We start from the raw sequence: 19,543 nt of genomic DNA, 5'->3' as shown, positions 1-19,543 counted from the left end.
AGGGGTGTGCAACAGGCGGCTGGTCGATGTTTCTCTCTGATTGATGTTTCTAGCTCTCTCTCTCTCATACCATCACTTATTGTTAGTTGTTATTAAGTTAACATTTTCAAATGAGTCCAAGTGCATTAAGACATAAATCTGTAAAACCACAGCTGAATGCCTTCATTTTCCTGAGTCAATTTTGTGTGGGGGGTCTGACCCAAGAATTCACTAAGTCTGGAAGGTCAAGTAGGAAACCGTAAAGACAACCATGCGAAAGGAGCTAAATTTGGTCAGTTTAAGGGAATTCTTTCTTCTTCCTCCCTCCCTTGGATTTTCCTGGTGTAACGGAATATTTTATTTTGAACATCTAAAAATACCCTTCCAAAACCACAGTAGTAGTTAGATTACTAAAATTTTAATTCATTTTCCAATCTGTCACCAGTTGGGAAACAGTAATTTAAGGGCTAGGCATGGAATCCTTAACTGCAACAGAAGTACTTATTAATTTGTAAAAAGAAAATGAGACCAAGAGTTGAAAAGAAAGACAACTCTGGAAATGAAAATAAACTTTTTACAGCCCTGGCCGGGTGGTTCAGTGGACTGGCGCGTCCTCCTGCACACCAAAAGGCTGTGAGTTCGATTACAGATCAGGGCACATTACCCAGGTTGCAGGTTAAATCCCTGTTGGGACGTGAACAGGAGACAATCAATCAATGTTTCTCTCACACTGATGTTTCTCTCTCTCTAAAATCAAAATAATATCCTCCGTTGTGGATTTGAAAGTATGTTTTGTTTTGGCTGATGTGCTCAGTGGTTAGAATGTCAGCCTGATCACCACAGGGTTGAAGGTTCTATTCCCCAGTCAAGGGCACATACCTGGGTTGTAGGTTAGATTCCCCCACCCCGTCAGGGTGTGTTCAGGAGGCAATCAATCGATGTATCTCTCTCACATCTATGTCTCTCTCTCCCCACTTCTCACTCTCTCTAGAAATATCAAAGGGAGATGTGTGTGTGTGTGTGTGTGTGTGTGTGTCATTATCCTCAGGTAAGTATTAACTACAATAACAAAAGAGAATATGTTTTATAGTTTTTGGCAAGATAAAATATTTTAACAACTTAATGGAAAACATGCATAATAGTTTATCCCTGTGAAGATTACAAAGATACAAACATGTTAATTTTTTTAAAATATATATTTTATTGATTTTTTTTACAGAGAGGAAGAGAGAGGGACAGAGAGTTAGAAACATCGATGAGAGAGAAACATCGATCAGTTGCCTCCTGCACACTCCCCACTGGGGACGTGCCCACAACCAAGACACATGCCCCCGACCGGAATCGAACCCGGGACCCCTCAGTCTGCAGGCCGACGCTCCATCCACTGAGCCAAACCGGTCTCGGCCATGTTAATTTTTAAATTTCATTATTTAAAAATAACATGTTTGTATCTTTGTAATCTACTACTACCACATAAGTACATGATATAATGTTATTGTACTTCAAAAAGGGACCCATGAGTATAAAGAAACATCAATGACACTATTCAAAAAGGGCAGATTGTCTGAATGCACCTATAGGGCATAGACTTCTAATTTGGATTTTCTGTATTAGATTGCTTTCAAATCAATCTCTAAAGTGTTAAAAGTCCTTAGTATTACTAGTACTCTTTCTCATTGCAATGCCTTTCAAATAGAGTAAAATGACTCTCACCCACTAGAAAAATATATATAATTTTCCATATGCACAGAATTGGAAAATATGGTTATTTACTGTGCAAAATATCCTTTACAAAATAGAACCTTAAGGGGAAAAAGATTATTATTGCAGGCTTTAACAGTACTGTGCAACTAAGACTACAAAATTTGTTTTGGCTATTTATTGATTCATTGATGACAGCCATTTTAAAAAATAAGTCTTTACTGTTGAAAGTATTACATATGTCCCCCCCCCCCCACTGCCTTCTTCTACCCCCTTGCCCTCAAGCCTTCACCACCCACTGTCTGTGTCCTCCAGTTATGCATATACACATGAGTTCATTGGTTGATCTCTTCCCCCCCCACTCCACCCTCCCATCAGCCTACAAATTTTAAAACAAAAATATCAGAGTGGCTGTTTGCTTCAGAAGAAATGGACAAAAATATGGTCCTTTGTTTTTATTCAAAAATTACAGATTCATGGGATTCTGAAACAAAGGAAACCTTTATAACTGATTCTAACTCCCTTGCTTTGCAGAGGGAAATGATCAGGCCTTGGCTGGGTAGCTCAGTTGGTGTGAGTGTTGTCAGCATACACCAAGATTGCAGTGTGATTTCCAGTCAGGGCACATACAAGACTCAACTGGAACAACAAACTGATCTTTTTCTCTAAAGTCAACTTTTTAAAAAATGACCAAAATTATAGTTAGCTGGTGGCAAAAATCAAGACTTAATATCCAGCCGAAACCGGTTTAGCTCAGTGGATAGAGCTTTGGCCTGCGGACTGAAAGGTCCCAGGTTTGATTCCAGTCAAGGGCATGTACCTTGTTTGCGGGCACATCCCCAGTAGGAGGTATGCAGGAGGCAGCTGATCGATGTTTCTAACTCTCCCTTTCTCTCCATTTTTCTCTGTAAAAAAATTAATGTATTTTTTTAAAAATTGAAATTACCAAATTTGCTTAAAAACAAGGTTAACTGTAAGTAATAAAATAAGTATTTGAATGATGAATTTAAATTAAGAGATTAGGCTTAACCTGTTTGGCTCAGTGAATAGAGCGTCAGCCTGCAGACTGAAAGGTCCCAGGTTCAATTTCGTCAAGTGCATGTACCTTGTCTGTGGGCACATCCCCAGCAGAGGATGTGCAGGAGGCAGCTGATCATGATGTTTCTCTCTCATTGATGTTTCTAACTATCCCTCTCCTTCCTCTCTGTAAAAAAATCAATAAAATATATTTTTTAAAAGAGAGAAATTAAAACAATTGGGCACACATTACGTTAATGTTTAAGGATTATTATTATTATTGCATTGATTTAATGCCAAAGTGATAAGCAAAACAAACAATAATTTTTACATCTATCTTTTTAACTCTTCTATTCAACAATCATCTACTTTGGCTATTTACTTATGGGATGCTATATATTTGGCTAACAGGTTGTGTTCTCTCTTGATAGTAACTTAAATTTTTTTCTATACCTCTATCCCTGAGTGTGAGATTTAAAGTGTGTAGCCTTCAGGTATAACATTCTAAAGCATAATACATAGGATATCCCTATAAAAGGATTTTAACGAATCAACTATAAAAAGATAAGCATTGGTTATCTTCTCTGCCAGGAAAAAAAAAATATGGCCAAGAAAAAGGGAACAATTTTTCACTTTTCATAATCATAACTAATTTAAAATTAGTTGCTATAAAATTTTCCTGCACTCACAAAAATTCTCAGAGATCAGGTGTCTGCTTACAATCATAAAATTATCGTCCTTTAAAAAGCATCTTTGGAAAAATAAAAAGTATTCTGAATATTGAGAATTAAAAATAATTTGATGTAAACGTTTTAAATATAAAAAGCCTGCTTTATTTTATCTATATCTTTGTATCTTCTTTATACCCGGCTTTATCTTTATCTTTATCTTTATGTGTATCTTCTATCTTTATCTTTATATTTTCTTTATCTATATCCTACTTCATCTTTATCTATAACTTCAGTGAATATTTAAATATTTTTAATAAATTAGCAATAAGTGAATTCTCCATAAAAGATCTAATATTTTATTGTTTTACTATTTGTAAATTAGGAGAGTAAAGAAATGACTTTAAGAAATACCCAGATTAAAAAAGAAAGAATGAAACCAATTTACACACACCAATTCCAGCCCTTTTCATTTGTATTCTAGCATGGAATGCTTCCCATAATAAAAGAGCAGCTTTTGGTTTACAAACACTTTAATCATGAACACTATACAAGGAGGGTTTCCCCCGTCCTCCTCTTCTTTCTTTTTAATCTTCTCAAAAATGTTTAGAAAGCTGTAACTGCCAGTTACATATCAATCAAGGTTAAATAGACATGCTTAATAAAGCAATAAATTTTATTATTTTAGTACCATGACTACAGATAAACTACGAATTACAATATAAATTATTTTAAGAATGCAATTTTAAAGCACATTCCACAAAAGAACTCTTTCCAACAGTCACACAACCTAAAAGTGAACAGCAAAATAAATGACACAAAGCTGGTTGCAATGGCAAAAGGCTATTCCCTACTCAAATCTTCAGTATTTGAGGGCCTTCAAGATTCCTGCTAAGTGCCAAATGTCTGTTCAGTAATTTTAATGACAGTGCCAACTTTTACAGTAGTACTTAATGTGAAAACACCAAAAAGTAAGTTTATTGGGTCTCTCTACATTAGGACAACATAAAGTAAAAACCCAATCTTGTCCACTAATAATGCTTTCTTCCTGTGATTAAGATAAACATGAAAGCACTGAGAGACCAATTCCTTAATTTTTCTTCACTCCTTCCTTGCATTGTAGTCATCCATGTTTACCTCCCCCAAACACTTCCTAACTTGACATTAGTGGATAAATCAAAACAAACATTTCCCCCATAACCAGAAAAAGAAATCAAGGAACAGATAAACTTAAGACCTGTAGGGAGCAATTTCACCCTCTGCACCGAGTTGGCAAGCGCTCTGAAACTTCTGTCTCACCGTCTTACAATTTCATCCTTCAAATGGAAATGCAGAAAAAACACCCAGCGAGAAGTACACTGAGCTGTGAGCGATCCCAGGTCAGCCTGAGTCCCTGCCAGAAAAGGGCCAGGTAACACCTCCTCCTCTTGTAGAAGTTTCTCTCTCAATCCCCGGGATGCCCCTCCCGGTGCAGCACTCCTGTGATCCCCGAGCAGCTCCAATGCCTCACCTCCCGGAGTAATCACGGCCCCACACGGGGACTCCTCTCTGCAGACGCTTTTCGGCTGTTTCCTTATGTCCTCGCCCGTTTCTCAATTGCATGACTATCAACCTCTATCTTCAGAGAAGTTCTTAGAGACAAACGGACTCGAAGGGGTTTCCTGCAATTTCTCGGACCTTCGTCCCAACCTCCAAGCCTGCACACACCTAAGAGTTCCCAGAAACAATGAGCCTCCAAAGCACAGACGAAACGGGAAAGAAGAGGAAGTATCAGAACAATACCCCGACCGAACGCGGCGGCGAAACCCCGTGGTCGTCTCCCGCACCCCCCAGCCTGCCACCCCCACTTCCCCGCCCTAGAGCCAAGGTCTCCCCCGAACTCGGACAAACGACCCCCTGGCCCATCACCTCCCCCCTCGCTTCCCGAACAAGGTGGTGGTGGGATCCGTGATGCTTTTTCTCCGGGGCGGAGGGAGATGAGCCAAGGGTTGTGCAAAGAACTGAGCGCCGAGGGATGCCGGGGGGAGGGGAGCAGGAGGGCGCCGGAGCAGATCCCCCCCGCCGGGGGCCCACCAGCGGCAGAGGCGGGAGGCGACCAGCTCGGAGGCCCGGGGGCGCCGGGCTGCGCCGGGCTTTGCGGCGCGAGGGTGGGGGAAGAAGTCTGGGAGGCCGGCGGCCGAGGGGGTGACGGCGCCAGGCAAAGGGAGGAGGCTCCGTGCGGAGCGAATTTCGGGGGCCCCGAGAGTCGGAATCGCCCTCCTCCCGCCGCCCTCGGCCCGCCAAGCGCGCACCTCAAACCTGCTCTTGGTCACCCCGTTCACGTCCCTCCTCATGAGGCCGGCGGGTGCGGCCGGGGCCGGCGCTGCGGCGAGCGGAGTGCAGAGCGAGGGGCCCCGGGCAGGCCCCGGAGTTCCGGGGCCGGGAGGAGGCCCGGGCGCGGCGGGCGGGGGCCGCCGGCGGCGAGAAAAGACCTCTGGGCTCCGGCTGGGCCTCCTCCACCTCCCGCGGCGCCAGCGGCGGCGGCTACTTCTCCGTCGCTCGCTCTTCTCTCTCCTCAGCCTCAACTTCAACCCAAAACAAAAACACTCGCCACCTGCCAGCAACGCGGCTGCTCATTGGCCGGCGCCGCCCGGGCCGCGGCGCGGCGTGGGGAGGGGGAGGGGGAGGAGCGCCCGGCGGCGCGGGACCACCCCTCCCCCCACCCGGCGCGGCGACGGCGGCGGCCCGGGAGCGGCCGGGGCGCGGGGCGGCGCCAGCCCGCTCTCCTCCCGGGCCCGCAAGCCCACCGCGAGCTGGAGAGGCAGGGAAGTGTCCGTGTGTCCGTGTGTCTGTCTGTGTGGGAGGGGCTGTGAGGCGGGTGCCGGTGCGCGCGTGATCGCGGGTCCGGGGGAGCGAGGAGAGCGGGGCCACTGCACGCAGCCCCGGAGCCCCCAGCTCTCCTCCACTCTGCGGGCATGGAGCACGCATCCACCACCGAGCACTTGAACGCTCTGCCCTGTTCCTCCCCAGCCCCCTTACGCCTGGTCGCTTCTCCCTCCCCACCCCCAATAGCCTGCGTTGCCATACACGTCCTTCCCGGCCACCCAGCTCCCTTCCCCTATCACTCACTGTCGCCTTGAACCCAAAGTGCAGCAGGCGGTCCCTGCTCGGAGCCATTTTCCTCTTTCGGGTTGTCGCTAGATTGGGACGGTGCTGTTGTTGCTGCCGCCGCCGCCGTAGCTACCGCCGCCGCCGCCTCCCCCGCCCCCGTGGATTGCATTACCCGGCGTTGCAGGGGAGCCCGGAGGGCCGCTGCGGGGCGTGGGTCTCCCTGTGCATGAGTCAGAAGGGCAGGGGGGTAATTGTGCTGCCCACTGCTCCGGGGGTATGCAGCGCGGCCGCACCTCGCACCTTGGGGTCTGGGGGGGATTCAGTGCTGGAGCGGGGTGACTATTCCTGTAGCTGGGGGAGGGGTGCACTTTGGTGGAAGTGGGGGCTGGCGAGGCAAAAGGGCCTTTGGCTTCTCCCCCTCTCCGCCACGACCGCCGCAGGCGCCCAATGGGCTCACTGCCTGCCCGTCCTCCAATCAGGGCTCTGGTTGGTGAGAACCTGACCCTGACGCCACTTTGGCGGGAGAAACAAGCGTGTCTGGACGAGTAGGCGGGGGCTCGTATCGAAAGGAAACTGACACACGTCTGACTCCTTAGGTTGTGTCATCGCGTTATTATTCTTTAGCAACTCCAGTCCTCAAGGTCCGGAAATTCATGATAGAATTTACATGAATTAAGAGTTTACCCTTGTCGAGGCCGGTTTGGCTCAGTGGATAGAGCGTCGGCCTGCGGACTGAGGGGTCCCGGGGTTCCATTCCGGTCAGGGGCGTGCGCCTTGGTTGTGGGCACATCCCCGGTGAGGGGTGTGCAGGAGGCAGCTGATCGATGATTCTCTCATCGATGTTTCTGGCTCTCTATCCCTCTCTCTTCCTCTCTGTAAATTATCAATAATAATAATAATAATAATAATAAAAATATATATGTATATATATATTTTTTTAAGTTTACCCTTAAAACAAGGACAAACCACAGAATCATGTGCCAAAGATAAAAACTATCAAATTTCAACAGATATGAGTTTGTTTTCATACCTCGTTTAATTCGCAGTTTTAGTGACCAACTTGTTATGAATCTCATTACGAGCTTACAAACAAATAGCGCTGGAGAATTGTAAAAAAACAAAAAACAAAAAACAAAAAAACATATTTTAGCTGGAAGGCTTATTACCAAACTCTTCAAGCACTTTTATTTTCATTATCCTTGAAAAGGCTTCTAAGCAAAAAACCTCAGCTTCAGAAACTCATTCTTAGGCCCACAAACCCAGATCTAGATGTTATATTCTCTCCCCTCACAGGTACTTTTAATGTTATTGCTTCACTTCAGCCTTTTAGTTATGGCTCACCTAAGAGCAGTTTTCTTCTAGCAAAAACTGATGAATTTGGTGACTAAAACCTGCAGAAAATAGTAAAACTGGCTCGAGCAGATATATCAAATGAAACTTTCACAGGTCTGTTTTCCTGTTTCAATTATCTTTTCCAGTTAACCTATTTCAAGTTACACTTACTAGAGGAATACTTTTACTTTTTGATTAAATTTTAATTGACCAAACTTTTAAAGATGAATACATGAACATTATTCAAAGGTTGAAAACTTAGTACACATAGGCATATTACTTTTTATCAAAGAAATTTATTTGCATGTAAATAATCAGGTTCTTTTGTAATGTTTTGGGGGGGAAATCCCAGGTTTTTGTCTTTCAAAAAAATGAAAATCCCCAAAGTATTTACAGAACAGCCATATACACAGAAAAATCAAAGATTTTAGAAAAGACCCTCCCAGCTGCTCCTGATGTACATTTTTAAAACTCAAAATTTAAAGCCCAGCTTTTACAGCTGAACCTGTTTCCCAACCTAGTTTCTCAGACGTTGAGCACTTCCTATCCCTCAAAAAGCTACCTTTAAGGGTAGAAATCATGGAGGCGGGGGTTGAGAAGAAGGGGGGAAAGGTAACACAATGGGATCGCCCAGGGACTGTGGACAATGAGTTTCTTATACTGGCATCTGCTTTAAGTAACTTGACTGAATACTGTATGACTCACCGACTCCCTGAAAGATTTCATTTTTGTTTTCTGAGAATTCATGATATTGCTGCACTAAATTTTTAGACGTAGGCCTTAAGAAAAAATCTTTCCAAGAGCTATCAACCTCAAGCCTGGTTTTGGCAATTACATCCTGCTTCATCCATCCACCCCCGATACTTATTTTAAAACGTACTGATTTTTGAACCTGAAATCCTCATGTACATCAGAGCAGGTTTTAACCAAGAACCCCTAACATGAAGCTAAAGACAGAAGAGAAATCAAGTCAAAGAATACATAAGACGCCAGCAGCAGAAAACAGGTAGAAGTTGACTTCATGTCCTTGCCGTCTTTTGAAACAGGAGAATGAGTACACCTAGACAGGAGGGAGGTGTCCCAGGCTTGGTTTATTCTGCCTCTTCTCCTCCACCCTGTGGAGAAATGCAGTGCTCCCTGGTTCTCAGGCAGGGTGAAGCAGTTTAGCCCCGGCTCCCTGTTAAGCAAGTTCAGATGCTGGGTCAGTGTGTGGGGTGTGCCCATCGACAATTCAGGGGCTTATCCTTCATCCAGATCCTAACTCGGGATCCTTTGATCTGGGATGAAGACAGAAAGAGAGAAAAAGCTTCCCAGTTTACTCATTTTGGTATTTGTTGGCTCTGCTTGGGGGAGCTGAGCCCCTGATACTATGCAGTACATTCCCCATAAGATCTTCCCCACCCAGAACAAAAATACCATATAACTTTTTTTTTCTTTTTTTTCTGCAGGAACCAATGGGACAGGATTCAAAACTAGGTGAGAAACTTGTGAGAAATCCAACCTGGTTGTATGTCTGAGAGGCTGCTACTGTATCAGCATCACAAGATAAAGCACTCTGGTATCACCTTGCCCATGTCCTCCTTAGTGTCACCCAAGACTTTTGACTGATACGGTAACGGATAACTTTTCTTGCTCCACTTTGCAATGTTTCGTTTCCTACTTCTTATTACCTTGGGACACAAAAGTGGCAGAGTTGTTGAGAGCTGATGACCAGAAAAGGGAGAACACTAGAGGAAATCAGAGACAGTCAGGAAAGAAGCCAAAGCTGATTTTCCAACTCTATGCTAACTCCAACCTGCAGAAAGAGCTGAATATAGAAATCTTCTTCAATATCTGATGAAGTCACTCCATTTATCACACACATACATAAATAAGTCACCTGGCTTTTCTTTTTTTAATCCAGAAGAGTTGTGCTGGGGACCATGCCCCGTCCTGCTGATACAGGTCCTGAATGGAATCATCAGGAATGGCACAGTGCAGGTGTCAAAAATCAAAGTAAGGCCGCAGAATTTTGAGAGGACCCTCCAAATACTGAGAACTTGTGTTGCACTCAAGTGGTCTCCTGGATTATTATATTTGTGAGAAGGGCTTCTTATTGATGTCCCCCAGAATCCAGACTCAGACCTATTCCTCCAAAAAGGTCCAATTGGGTTGCTACACAGTAGCAAGGGTTTATCTTCATGCCCACCTAGCATTCCAGGCTCCCTTACTTCAAGTGAGCTTGAAATTGTTTTAAGTGAACTATGGCTGCACTTTTTTTTTTTTAATTTTTTTTTTTTTTTTACTGTTTTATCTAAGGGAGCATGAGTGATTCAAGTCTGGACTCCTTCTTGTGAGAAAGGAGCCCAGCTCTCAGGAATGGCATCTGTTCTCCTACAAACAAAATGCTGGGGTGTAGACTTTTGGCACATTGTGGATATAGGAGAACTGTTAATTCTGCAATGGTTTTCATGCCACTGGGTCAGGGAAGCTGTCCCACATGAAACCTTACTGCTTCTGAAAACATGTTTACAACCCCAAAAGCCAGCCAGCTTTTTTTTGTAAAGGAAAGGGAGACTATAAATCACTACCTCCATAGGGAGGTGACTCCTAATATTCCAATGTTGTCTGAATCCCATGAAAAATCTAACACAGAAAATACCATTTTGGTTTTTCTCCTTAACTTCAAAGATTGGCTCTAATTTGCTTGGGCCTCATGCTAATGTACCAGCACAAGCTACAAGCTCCCTACAACCAAATAAGCCTTGCTCTTCTCTACGTCCTATCATTTTGAACCCTGAACCTCATAGAATTAGAAAGGAATACTGTATAAAAAGATAAAGGGTTAAAATATTACAAATAAATAGCTAAAATTACCTTCCCTCCCCCAAACACTCCTAAGAAACAGACACAAAACATTACTTAAGTGTCCAAAGTAACCAAAGTCCTTCATTTGCCCATGTCTCAAATGGACAGCTACCCAAAGGTCAACACCTTCATGCAAATGCATCAAGGGATGTATTGCTTTTTCACTTTCTGCCCAGCCCTTCGCATACATGCACTAAAATTGGGTTTAAAACATGGCCTAAAAATGGAAAAGGGAGAAAAATATATATGAATATTTCCCACAAAACTGTTTTCCACCCTTCCCTCTCCCTGTGCCCCACCCACCCAGCTCCATTTTATAAGCAAGTATTTTAACTTTTTTTTTCCTGGCAAAGGAACAGTGATTCTTAATAATCAAACCCATGATCTTTTTAGTAGGGTATGGCTATACTTTTCTAAATTCACCCAGCTCAGTATCAAGGATATGTCATTTAACATTCTTAAACACCACCTGTCCGACTCACCCCTGATGGTGGTTTGCCTATAAACTTATTAGTTTCACTCTGGCCATGTTTTTTTGTCTTAAAAAGTAAGGTTCCTAATTGCCAATCAAGGCCACATCCATAAGATCATCATCTTCCTCCCCCATAATAAAGTCAGGGCTGAGCCTTGAGGGCCTATCGGTAGATAAGATTGTGTTACTTGTCATGGACAAGGACTGGTCTGAAGAAATGGGTGATTTAGACCAACTCTCTGGTTTGATGCTATGAGACTTTTTCTTATCTCGGTCTTTGTCCCGATCTTTGTCTTTTACTTTCTTCTTTTCTTTTTTGTGCTTCTTATGCTTCTCTGTGCTGTACTCTGGAAGTGGTCGGATACCATCATCTGAGCAGGGACTGTTCTGATAAGATTTCTCTGCTATGGAGGAGCCTGACTCACTCTCACTATCCAGATTCTGAGGGGTATATGCTGGTGATTTACTATGGCTGGGAGAGCCACGCTCATGCTTTGGAGTGGAACCACTGATGAGGGGAGAGCCATAGTTTTTGGAAGAGGCCATCTGAGGCCTGAGCCCCTCTCCACTACTTTCCCCAGGTTTCTGCAAAGTCACTTTGGCTTTAATGCTAGGGGAACCCCCATCATGCTTGCTGATGATAATTTTTGCCACACCTGTGCTCCCCACATTTTTTGACTCTGAAGTCTTCTTAGATGAATCCACTGAGCCCCCCGAGGTGGAAACCTTTGATTTATCTTTATCACTTTTCTCACGCTTGCCCTGAAACTCTCCTCCTGACATGTTATGTTTGGAGGACATAGGATGGCTAGAATTTGTGCTCACCCCCACCTGGCCATCCACTGGCTCTTCACCTCCAGGGCCACTGGTGACAACCCCATGCTTCAGTTTATCTATGACCGCTGTTAAGGACGGCTTCTTATTTCTGCTGGGAGATTTCCCTTTGGAACTCCCATGCTGGTTCTGAGAGGATGACATGGAAGAGCCACTTGAGGAAAAGGAAGAAGATGCTGTACAAGAATTAGATGATGGGGGAGTTTTCAAAGAGCCTGAGGATCCTAACCCTGAAGACTTCATGCTACTGCTTGAACCAGTTCCAGACATATGAGAACCACTAGAACCTGAACTGATAGGGGACTTGGCTTTAGAGGATGGGGGAGTCCCAGGAACGGATTTCATTGGAGAGGCAAGCTTATCAGAGCCTCCCGGGGGCCTGGAATGAGAAGGGGATATGTTTGGTTTACTTAAAGGATTCATAAGTGAGGATGGCTTCCCTTGAAGTTTCATCTTGGTGCTGCCAGAGCCACTGCTCAGCCCATGCTTGGTAATGGGAGAGGAGCCTGGCTTTCCACCAGACTGGGATGAATTTTTGGACTGGCTAGACCCAGAAGACCCCTGACTAGAATATATACTGCTACTTAACTTGGAACTTGATGAACCTTCTGACTTACTGCTTTTCATCTTGCCTGAGTTGGAAGCAGATGAGGAAGAGGAGGAAGAATGGCTATGGTGGCTTTTACTGCCTGAGGAAGACACAGAACCACTGCTGGTATACTGACTGTGAGAAGAGGGCTTGCCCACCATCACGGTTCCCTTAGGAATCTGAATGGTGATTTTGGGAATGGGTGGTGTGGCAACACCTGGGGGAGTCTGAGATCTTCCTGAACTGCCTGGAGATTTGGATCCACCTGTACTTGTAGGTGGGGTGAAAGGTCGGTTAGAACTATGAGACGGAGACTTTCCCTCAGTGTCTGCCTTCTTCCGCTTTGTAGGCTTATCTTTGCTTTTGCCATCATTAGAAGGGGTCCGACTGCGCTTTCCTGGTTTGCTATCTAATCCTGACCCTGACAGACTATTACTGGTGCCACTGCCTTCTTTTACTCGCTTTTGAGTCTTGTCTTTCCCTAAGTCTCCAGTGGCTAATAAAGGACTCTGGCTACCACTGTGATGCTCCATAAGATCTGCAGAACCCAAAGCCTTACCAGCCACTGCTATAATACTGAAATCAACTGTGTCAGCCTGGCTATTGCCTTTAAACTTAGTCTCCCCATTATCACCTCCGAGCATTGGTACCCCCAAAGTATTTAATGCCTGAGATGTAAATCCTTTGAAATCATCATTATCTCCACTTTGGCTGCTTTCATCAAAGTATTCTTCCCCAAAACCACTTTGGCTCTGGCTGTTCAACAAATCAGGATTGAAATCTACTCCATCAGGAAAAAAATGATTGGTAGGAGAGTCACTACTAGGGCTTCCAGCAGCATCTGCAATAAGGTCAGCTGGATCAGTGTATGGATTTTCATTATTATTGGTTTGAAAGACATCGGGGTCAAAGAGGGCACTCTGAGAATGCCCAGAGCTTGAAGAATCTCGAATAGGGGTGCCAATGGGTGGGCAATCGTCACTAGTGCTGGGAAGCTTAGAGGCTTCTTCTGCAATGTCTGAAAGGATATCAGTAACATCTGGGCCAATGCTGTCTGAACTGGATAGTCGGACCATCCTTTGAATACTGGGTTGGGGGTGAGGTACTGGTTGTGGGTAAGTTGTTGGGGGAGTACTACACTGGCTTGGAGCTGGAGTGATGTGTGGTGTATCCAGCGTGTCAGCTGTCATATTGACATCAAAGATAGGGTTTTGAGAGTCAACATCCATTGAAAATAGCTCCCTCTGAAAGTCATCTTCAGTCTGGTGCTTGGGTTTTTCAGGTAGTAACCTTGATGACTTCTTCTTCTTCGTCTTGTTGCTTCCCGAGCACATTTCCATCCGGGGTGAGCCGGAAGAGGAGTTCTGCCTTTCTAAAGGACTGCATCCGTAAAGGGTTGAAAAATCCTGGGCAGGATTATCTTTAAGAAGGTTCATGAGCATCGGGTGATTCTTGGTGTTGCCGGCCATCGAAGAGACAGGTGGCGGCGTGTGATGAGGAGGGGTCGGACTCGAGCCAATGGTAGACCCCCCGTTCCCTGTGATTTGCAACAAACTGGTAAGAATTGGGTTCTGAGACACCTTGCTGAAGTCCTCCCCATGGCCCACCGACTCATGCCGATCTTTGATGCTCATGCTCATATTAAACAAGGTGGTAATGGGACCCCCCGGAAAGGTGTTGGTTGGTGTAGTGGTACCACTCATTGGGTTGTTGCCTGTGGTCATGCCATACCCTGGGCTGCTAGCCGGGGGCAGGTTCTTTTTCACCATGTCTTCAACTGTCTCTGCAATGAGGGACAGTGCTGGGGTGTCAGCCTGAATGGTTTCAGCCTTCCTCCGAATAGCCCTCATCGTCACAGGGATGGACATACATCTGTAAGATAAGATGGAAAAAGACAAAATTAGCATTACACTAGCTGCTGAATGAAACCAAGTTTTCATTAGAGAAAAGCAGCTTTAATTTTTCCTGAGATTTAGATATGTCCTCAGAGGTTTGCAGCAATTTGCAGGTAAGACAAATAACCCCAAAAGCAGGACCAGTTCTGTGAAATGCCAGAGCTTTGGGTAAATTAAAGAGAATATGGACCAGTAGGCAATCATCAATTTCTTTTGAAGCATCACCAAAAACAAACTAACCATAAACAAGAATCCAAAGAATTAGATATTATAATTAACTAAAATGGTAATCAGTAACAAAATGCCTTCCTTCTGGAGCTTGACATGTGATTAATGGGATACATAACTTCTCTTAATCAACCACTAGAAAAAATCTCTTTACCCATTGAAGTTCTAAACCTTAATGGCTTAGATCACTCCAAAACAATACTGGTATGAAATCTTGTTTATTTTAAAGCAAAGCACTTTCTATCTTATAAATTTATATTTATAAACCTATGTTTGAAAACATTTGCTCTAGAACATGTCAGCAACCTTTCTTAAGGTCCAGTTAATAACAATTTAGACTTTTGAAGATCGTATGGTTTCTGTCTAACTACCCTACCATCTTAGCTGCAAACCACCATAGACAATATGTAAATGAACAGATATGGCTCTGTTCCAAAATAATTTATTTACAAAAGGGCCCACTGGTATCTTTTCAAGAAAAATCTCAAAATTACAGTGTTTCTGAAAAGTTGACTGGCTTAAGTATCTTCCCACATACTGTCACTGACACGTTACAAAGAGGATAAGTAAAAAAAGACCTACAACCCTAACCAGCTTGGTTCAGTGTCAGCCTGCAGACTCAAGGGTCCCAGATTCCATTCCGGTCAAGGGCCTGTACTTTGGTTGCAGGCCATCCCTGGTGGGAGGTGCTTGATGTTTGATATTTCTCTCTCAACAATGTTTTAATTCTCTGTTCCTCTCCGTAAAAAATCAATAATAATAATAATAATAATAATAATAATAATTATATATATATATATATATATATATATATTTTTTTTTTTTTTTTTTTTTTTTAAAGACCTACATCTTATTTCAGCTCTCTTCCTCCTACAAGAACTCTAAAGCCAGGCCTGAAGTTACCTCATATCCTGTTACTCTCATAATGATATTTAAAAACCAAAGCTCATATTGCTTTAGAATTGAAAGCAGAGGAGAGTGAATTCAAGGCAGTAACTAAATGTTTTCCTTCTAAATTTCTAATTCACTCTAATACTGAAAAAAACATTACTATACATCTCTTTCTGGGACTCTGATCGAAAAGGGCCAGTGCTACCTTTGAACAACTTTGGCAATGAAGTCATCTGTGCAGATGAGTGCATCTGACAGCCCCTTGTAGAGTTTACAGCTCACATGTGTTGAGTCCTGCACATCCATTACCACTGAAAGACAAAATATAAGAAGCATTTGAGTTAGATTCAGCTCCTGAATTTTCAAGAAGAGATGAAGGAACCTAACTGCTGCCCTGGGAGAGATGGCAGTGACCCATACAACTCACCACACACCAGGGAGTCATTCACGGGGTGTTGAAAAGATACACTGAAGCGGGACTCTGAGAGGGGACACACTTCAAATTGAAGGAGCCCAGGAGAATCTAAAAGGCAAAGAAAACATCATAAAATAATCAGTAAATATAAGACTTGAAACAAGTAAATAATCCCTAAGGGTAAAGAATGAAATTTTTTCTTTCCCTTGGAAACTACACCTGTATCATTCACAGGGAATAAAATGCATTTGCCAGTTTATGTTATAAATACTCCGAAACAAAGAACTAAATTTCAGTTTTCTAAAATGAAGGCATTTAATCCCTAAATTGTTAAAGACCTTGAAAGATATAAACACTCTCTTAAAAGTGAATTCTGAATATAAATGTGGCCAAGAGGAGTTTCTCATTCTGTGTGATAAGCAGACATCCAGAACCACTGCCATAAACCCTGCTTTCTATCAGTGTTTGCAGCTGTTTGCTGTGCAACCCATAATCTGGTGAGCAAGGATATAGGGCTACAATTTAAAATGATATAGTTATACCAAATAGGCACATATCTGTCATCATATGTTCTTAAACATGTTGGCAGCCCAGAATCAAGGATCACATACTTTCTTGGCAAAAAGCATCTCTGTAGGACTAACTTCATAACTACAATACAAAAACTCATTTTTAGGTGCCCTGAAGCTATTTGAAGAACTCTCCTAGGATTCTAATACATGAAATAGAAGGTCCATAGGCATACTTGCTTATGCTCTCTAAAATTTCTCATTTCTAAAGCAGTTCTTATTCCCATAAAAAAAATCTCCTGATTTACCTTCCCTGTTTCTTCTTGCCTAGCATTTGCACTGATACATCTCTTTCACTGAAGTGTTTTACAACTAAGGTAAAAAGTAACTGCGGCCAAGACCAGTTTGGCTCAATGGATAGAGCATTGGCTTGGGGACTGAAGGGTCCCGGGTTCAATTCCGGGCATATCCGCAGTAGGGGGTGTGTAAGAGGCAGCTGATTGATGACTCTCTCTCATCGATGTTTCTAACTATCTCTCTCCCTTCCTCTCTGTACAAAATCAATAAAATATATTAAAAAAAAAAAAAAAAAGTAACTGCGGTTAACTAAAGCAGCCAAAATTCATATCAAAGCTTCTAATAGCTGTTTGGAAAACACAAGCATTCCAGAATCCTGGGAGAAAAAGACACAGGTTTCATCCTTTTTTAAACTATATGATTAAGTTCTCCAATGAATGGAGGGAGTAAATATACTCAGTTCTTTTAGTCCTTAGTATATTTCCTCCCTCCATTCTAAAATTCAGATATCAAGAAGTACTTTCTTCCAACAGCATCTCAAGTTCTACTTTATATTCAACTGCAGGGTTCAGGCCTAGCTAACCAATGACATCACTGTATGCAGAGAAAAACCAAGTCCATTGCAAACACTACCCCCTCTTCCCCCAAATAACCCACAGAGGTTTCCGTATGCCAATTTATAGATCGGTTCCATCAAATTATTTGTGGAGCTTCAACTAGATTCCCAACACCTCCCACTGAGGTTCTAATTCAGTTCATGTGGATATGGTAACCAAATATCTGTCTTTTTAGAAGTTCCATAGGTAATACAATGGGCTACCAAATTAGAAAATCACTGGAGTGATCAGTTTCCATTTATTAGTAAGGATATCAAAAGGAAACACAGTACCTTCTTTCAGAATAGTTCTTTTGACACAGCTTCCAATTAGGGTATTATAGGCCACTTGGTGTCTGATTAGATTTAGGATAAGAGGAACTCGGCCAGGGTGCTGAAAGGTGATTTTGCTAACAAGGGTTCCCTGTAGACTTCTGCCATCTGGAAGAGGAGCATCCTTGTTAAGGAAATAGCAGTGCTGCTGACCTGGAAGAGCCTAGGCAAAAAGATCAAAGGAAATGAATGCTATTTACTCACACATTATACTCCATCCGCAACTATCCTAAAAAATAACCTACACCTCAAAACTCAGTGAGTAATAGAACTCCACTGAATTCTTTGGTTAGCTGATGTTATAAAGGCTAATTACCCACTTGGCTGAATAAAACCCTTTTTTGTAAATGTTCTGCTAGTGGTTTCCTAGCCTAGCTAACATGAAAATTACCTCAGAAATCTGTATAATCTGTATTTTTAATAAAATACTCTATATATACTTATAATGCATCAGAATTTGGGAACTACTACTTTAGACTATCATCAAACATTCCAATAAATTCAAGTGAAAATGAGGTTTTGAAACTTTCCTTAATTTATTCACTCCAGCATTTCTTTTTAAAAAAAAATATATTTTCATTGATTTTTAGAGAGAAAAGAGGGAAGAAGGGAGAGGAAAGGAGGAAGGGAGGGAGAGAGAGAGAGACAGACAGACAGACAGACAGACGTCAACTGACTGTCTCCTACCAGGGGTCAAGCTTGCAACTCTGGCATGTGCCCTGACTGGGAATAAAACCAGCGACCTTTCAGAGCAAGGGAAAATGCCCAACCAACTGAGGCACACTAGCCAGGGCATTCAAGCACTTTCTTCCCTGTATGCATCTGAATAAATGACCTTTCCAGATTATAAGCTCATGGCACTTGAAAATTTAATAAGAATATTTAACACCTATTTATATGCTTATAAAAATCCAAATACCACTAAGGAACTTTCATCTGAAATCTCAATAATGAAATGTATGTTCTTTCCTGACTTAGAAGCTTATGCTCTTGGAAAACCAAGATGGCGGCCTAGGTAAGTGCCTAACTGCCACCTCGCACAACAATTTCAAAATAACAACTAAGAGACAGAGCAGACATCATCCAAAATCACAGGGAAAAAACACACAAAAAAACCCACAAAATCACAGGAAAGCTGGCTGAGTGTGAAATCTACAACTAGCATGAAGGAGAGAGGCTCACGGGTCAGGGGAGCCACAAAGCGCTGAGGTAGAGAGATGTTCGTGCAGAGAGGAAGGGCGGCTGAGTGTCTGGCTGGCAGGAGGGGAAAGGAAGCCCCTGACTACACTGAACCCCAGCCACGGCCGAAACCTGGTGGACCCAGGCTCATGTGGGTGAAGTCTGGACTGTAGAGAAAGGCACCTGGAGACTCAGAGACTGGGAGACTCGGGGGAGCTAGGAGTCGCAGAGGGCAGGGTCTAGAGGCGGTGCACTAGGGAGTGTGTGCAGAGAGGTCTGACCGTGGGTTGCTGCGGCCTCTCCATAGCGGGAGGAGTCAGAAGCTCCTGACTGCACTGAATCCCCAGTTTGACTGCACTGAGCACTGAAACCCAGTTCCAGGCAAGCCCCTGGGACACCTACTCTCTTTACAAGGGGAATCTGGACTGTCAGGTGGAAACTCAGGGGATGTGTGGAAGGCAGAGGTCTGAGGCGCATGCACAAGGGCAGGATTGATGGGAAGCCAAGACTGGTGGCTCAGCCCTGAGACTCCACCCTATCCAAGCTGAGCTCAGAGGCTTTTGCAATTTTGCAAGTCTGATCCTATAAGACTGTCTCCAATACAGAAAGTATCCCAGAGTAGACACAGCTGATACTCACATCCAATGGGCCTGGAGGTCAATTCCTCCCAGT

The 19,543-nt window shown here is 43.5% G+C and overlaps 2 protein-coding genes across 13 annotated transcripts in view; both read right to left on the bottom strand.

Annotated features, from left to right (window-relative positions):
* The window catches only part of FBXL20 (F-box and leucine rich repeat protein 20), a 54,177-nt gene extending 47,207 nt beyond the window's left edge, over positions 1-6,970 (bottom strand). Inside the window, exon 1 of one of the 3 annotated variants that reach the window (XM_036407940.2) lies at positions 6,474-6,970. In XM_036407940.2, the coding sequence (XP_036263833.1) occupies positions 6,474-6,521 (48 nt within the window). In that variant the 5' untranslated portion in view covers positions 6,522-6,970. Of the gene's footprint in view, positions 1-5,656; positions 6,051-6,473 lie in introns of those variants that run through there. The other 2 variants (XM_036407938.2, XM_036407939.2) reach the window with 2 other exon arrangements.
* A 1,093-nt stretch (positions 6,971-8,063) lies between these two features.
* Positions 8,064-19,543, bottom strand: part of MED1 (mediator complex subunit 1) — a 33,932-nt gene continuing 22,452 nt past the window's right edge. For 6 of the 10 annotated variants that reach the window (XM_045570809.1, XM_036407908.2, XM_045570810.1 and 3 more), the window contains 4 exons: positions 17,654-17,855; positions 15,971-16,066; positions 15,749-15,854; positions 9,167-14,401 (listed from right to left, as the gene is read on the bottom strand). In XM_045570809.1, coding sequence (XP_045426765.1) covers positions 11,191-14,401; positions 15,749-15,854; positions 15,971-16,066; positions 17,654-17,855 — 3,615 coding nt within the window. In that variant the 3' untranslated portion in view covers positions 9,167-11,190. Of the gene's footprint in view, positions 14,402-15,748; positions 15,855-15,970; positions 16,067-17,653; positions 17,856-19,543 lie in introns of all 10 variants that reach the window. The other 4 variants (XM_036407906.2, XM_036407902.2, XM_036407904.2 and 1 more) reach the window with 4 other exon arrangements.

The sequence above is a fragment of the Pipistrellus kuhlii genome, unplaced genomic scaffold (genome assembly GCF_014108245.1).
Source record: "Pipistrellus kuhlii isolate mPipKuh1 unplaced genomic scaffold, mPipKuh1.p scaffold_m20_p_37, whole genome shotgun sequence".
NCBI lineage: Eukaryota > Metazoa > Chordata > Mammalia > Chiroptera > Vespertilionidae > Pipistrellus > Pipistrellus kuhlii.
The sequence above is the reverse complement of the archived record's forward strand: the minus strand, read 5'-3'. Positions and strand labels throughout refer to the sequence as shown.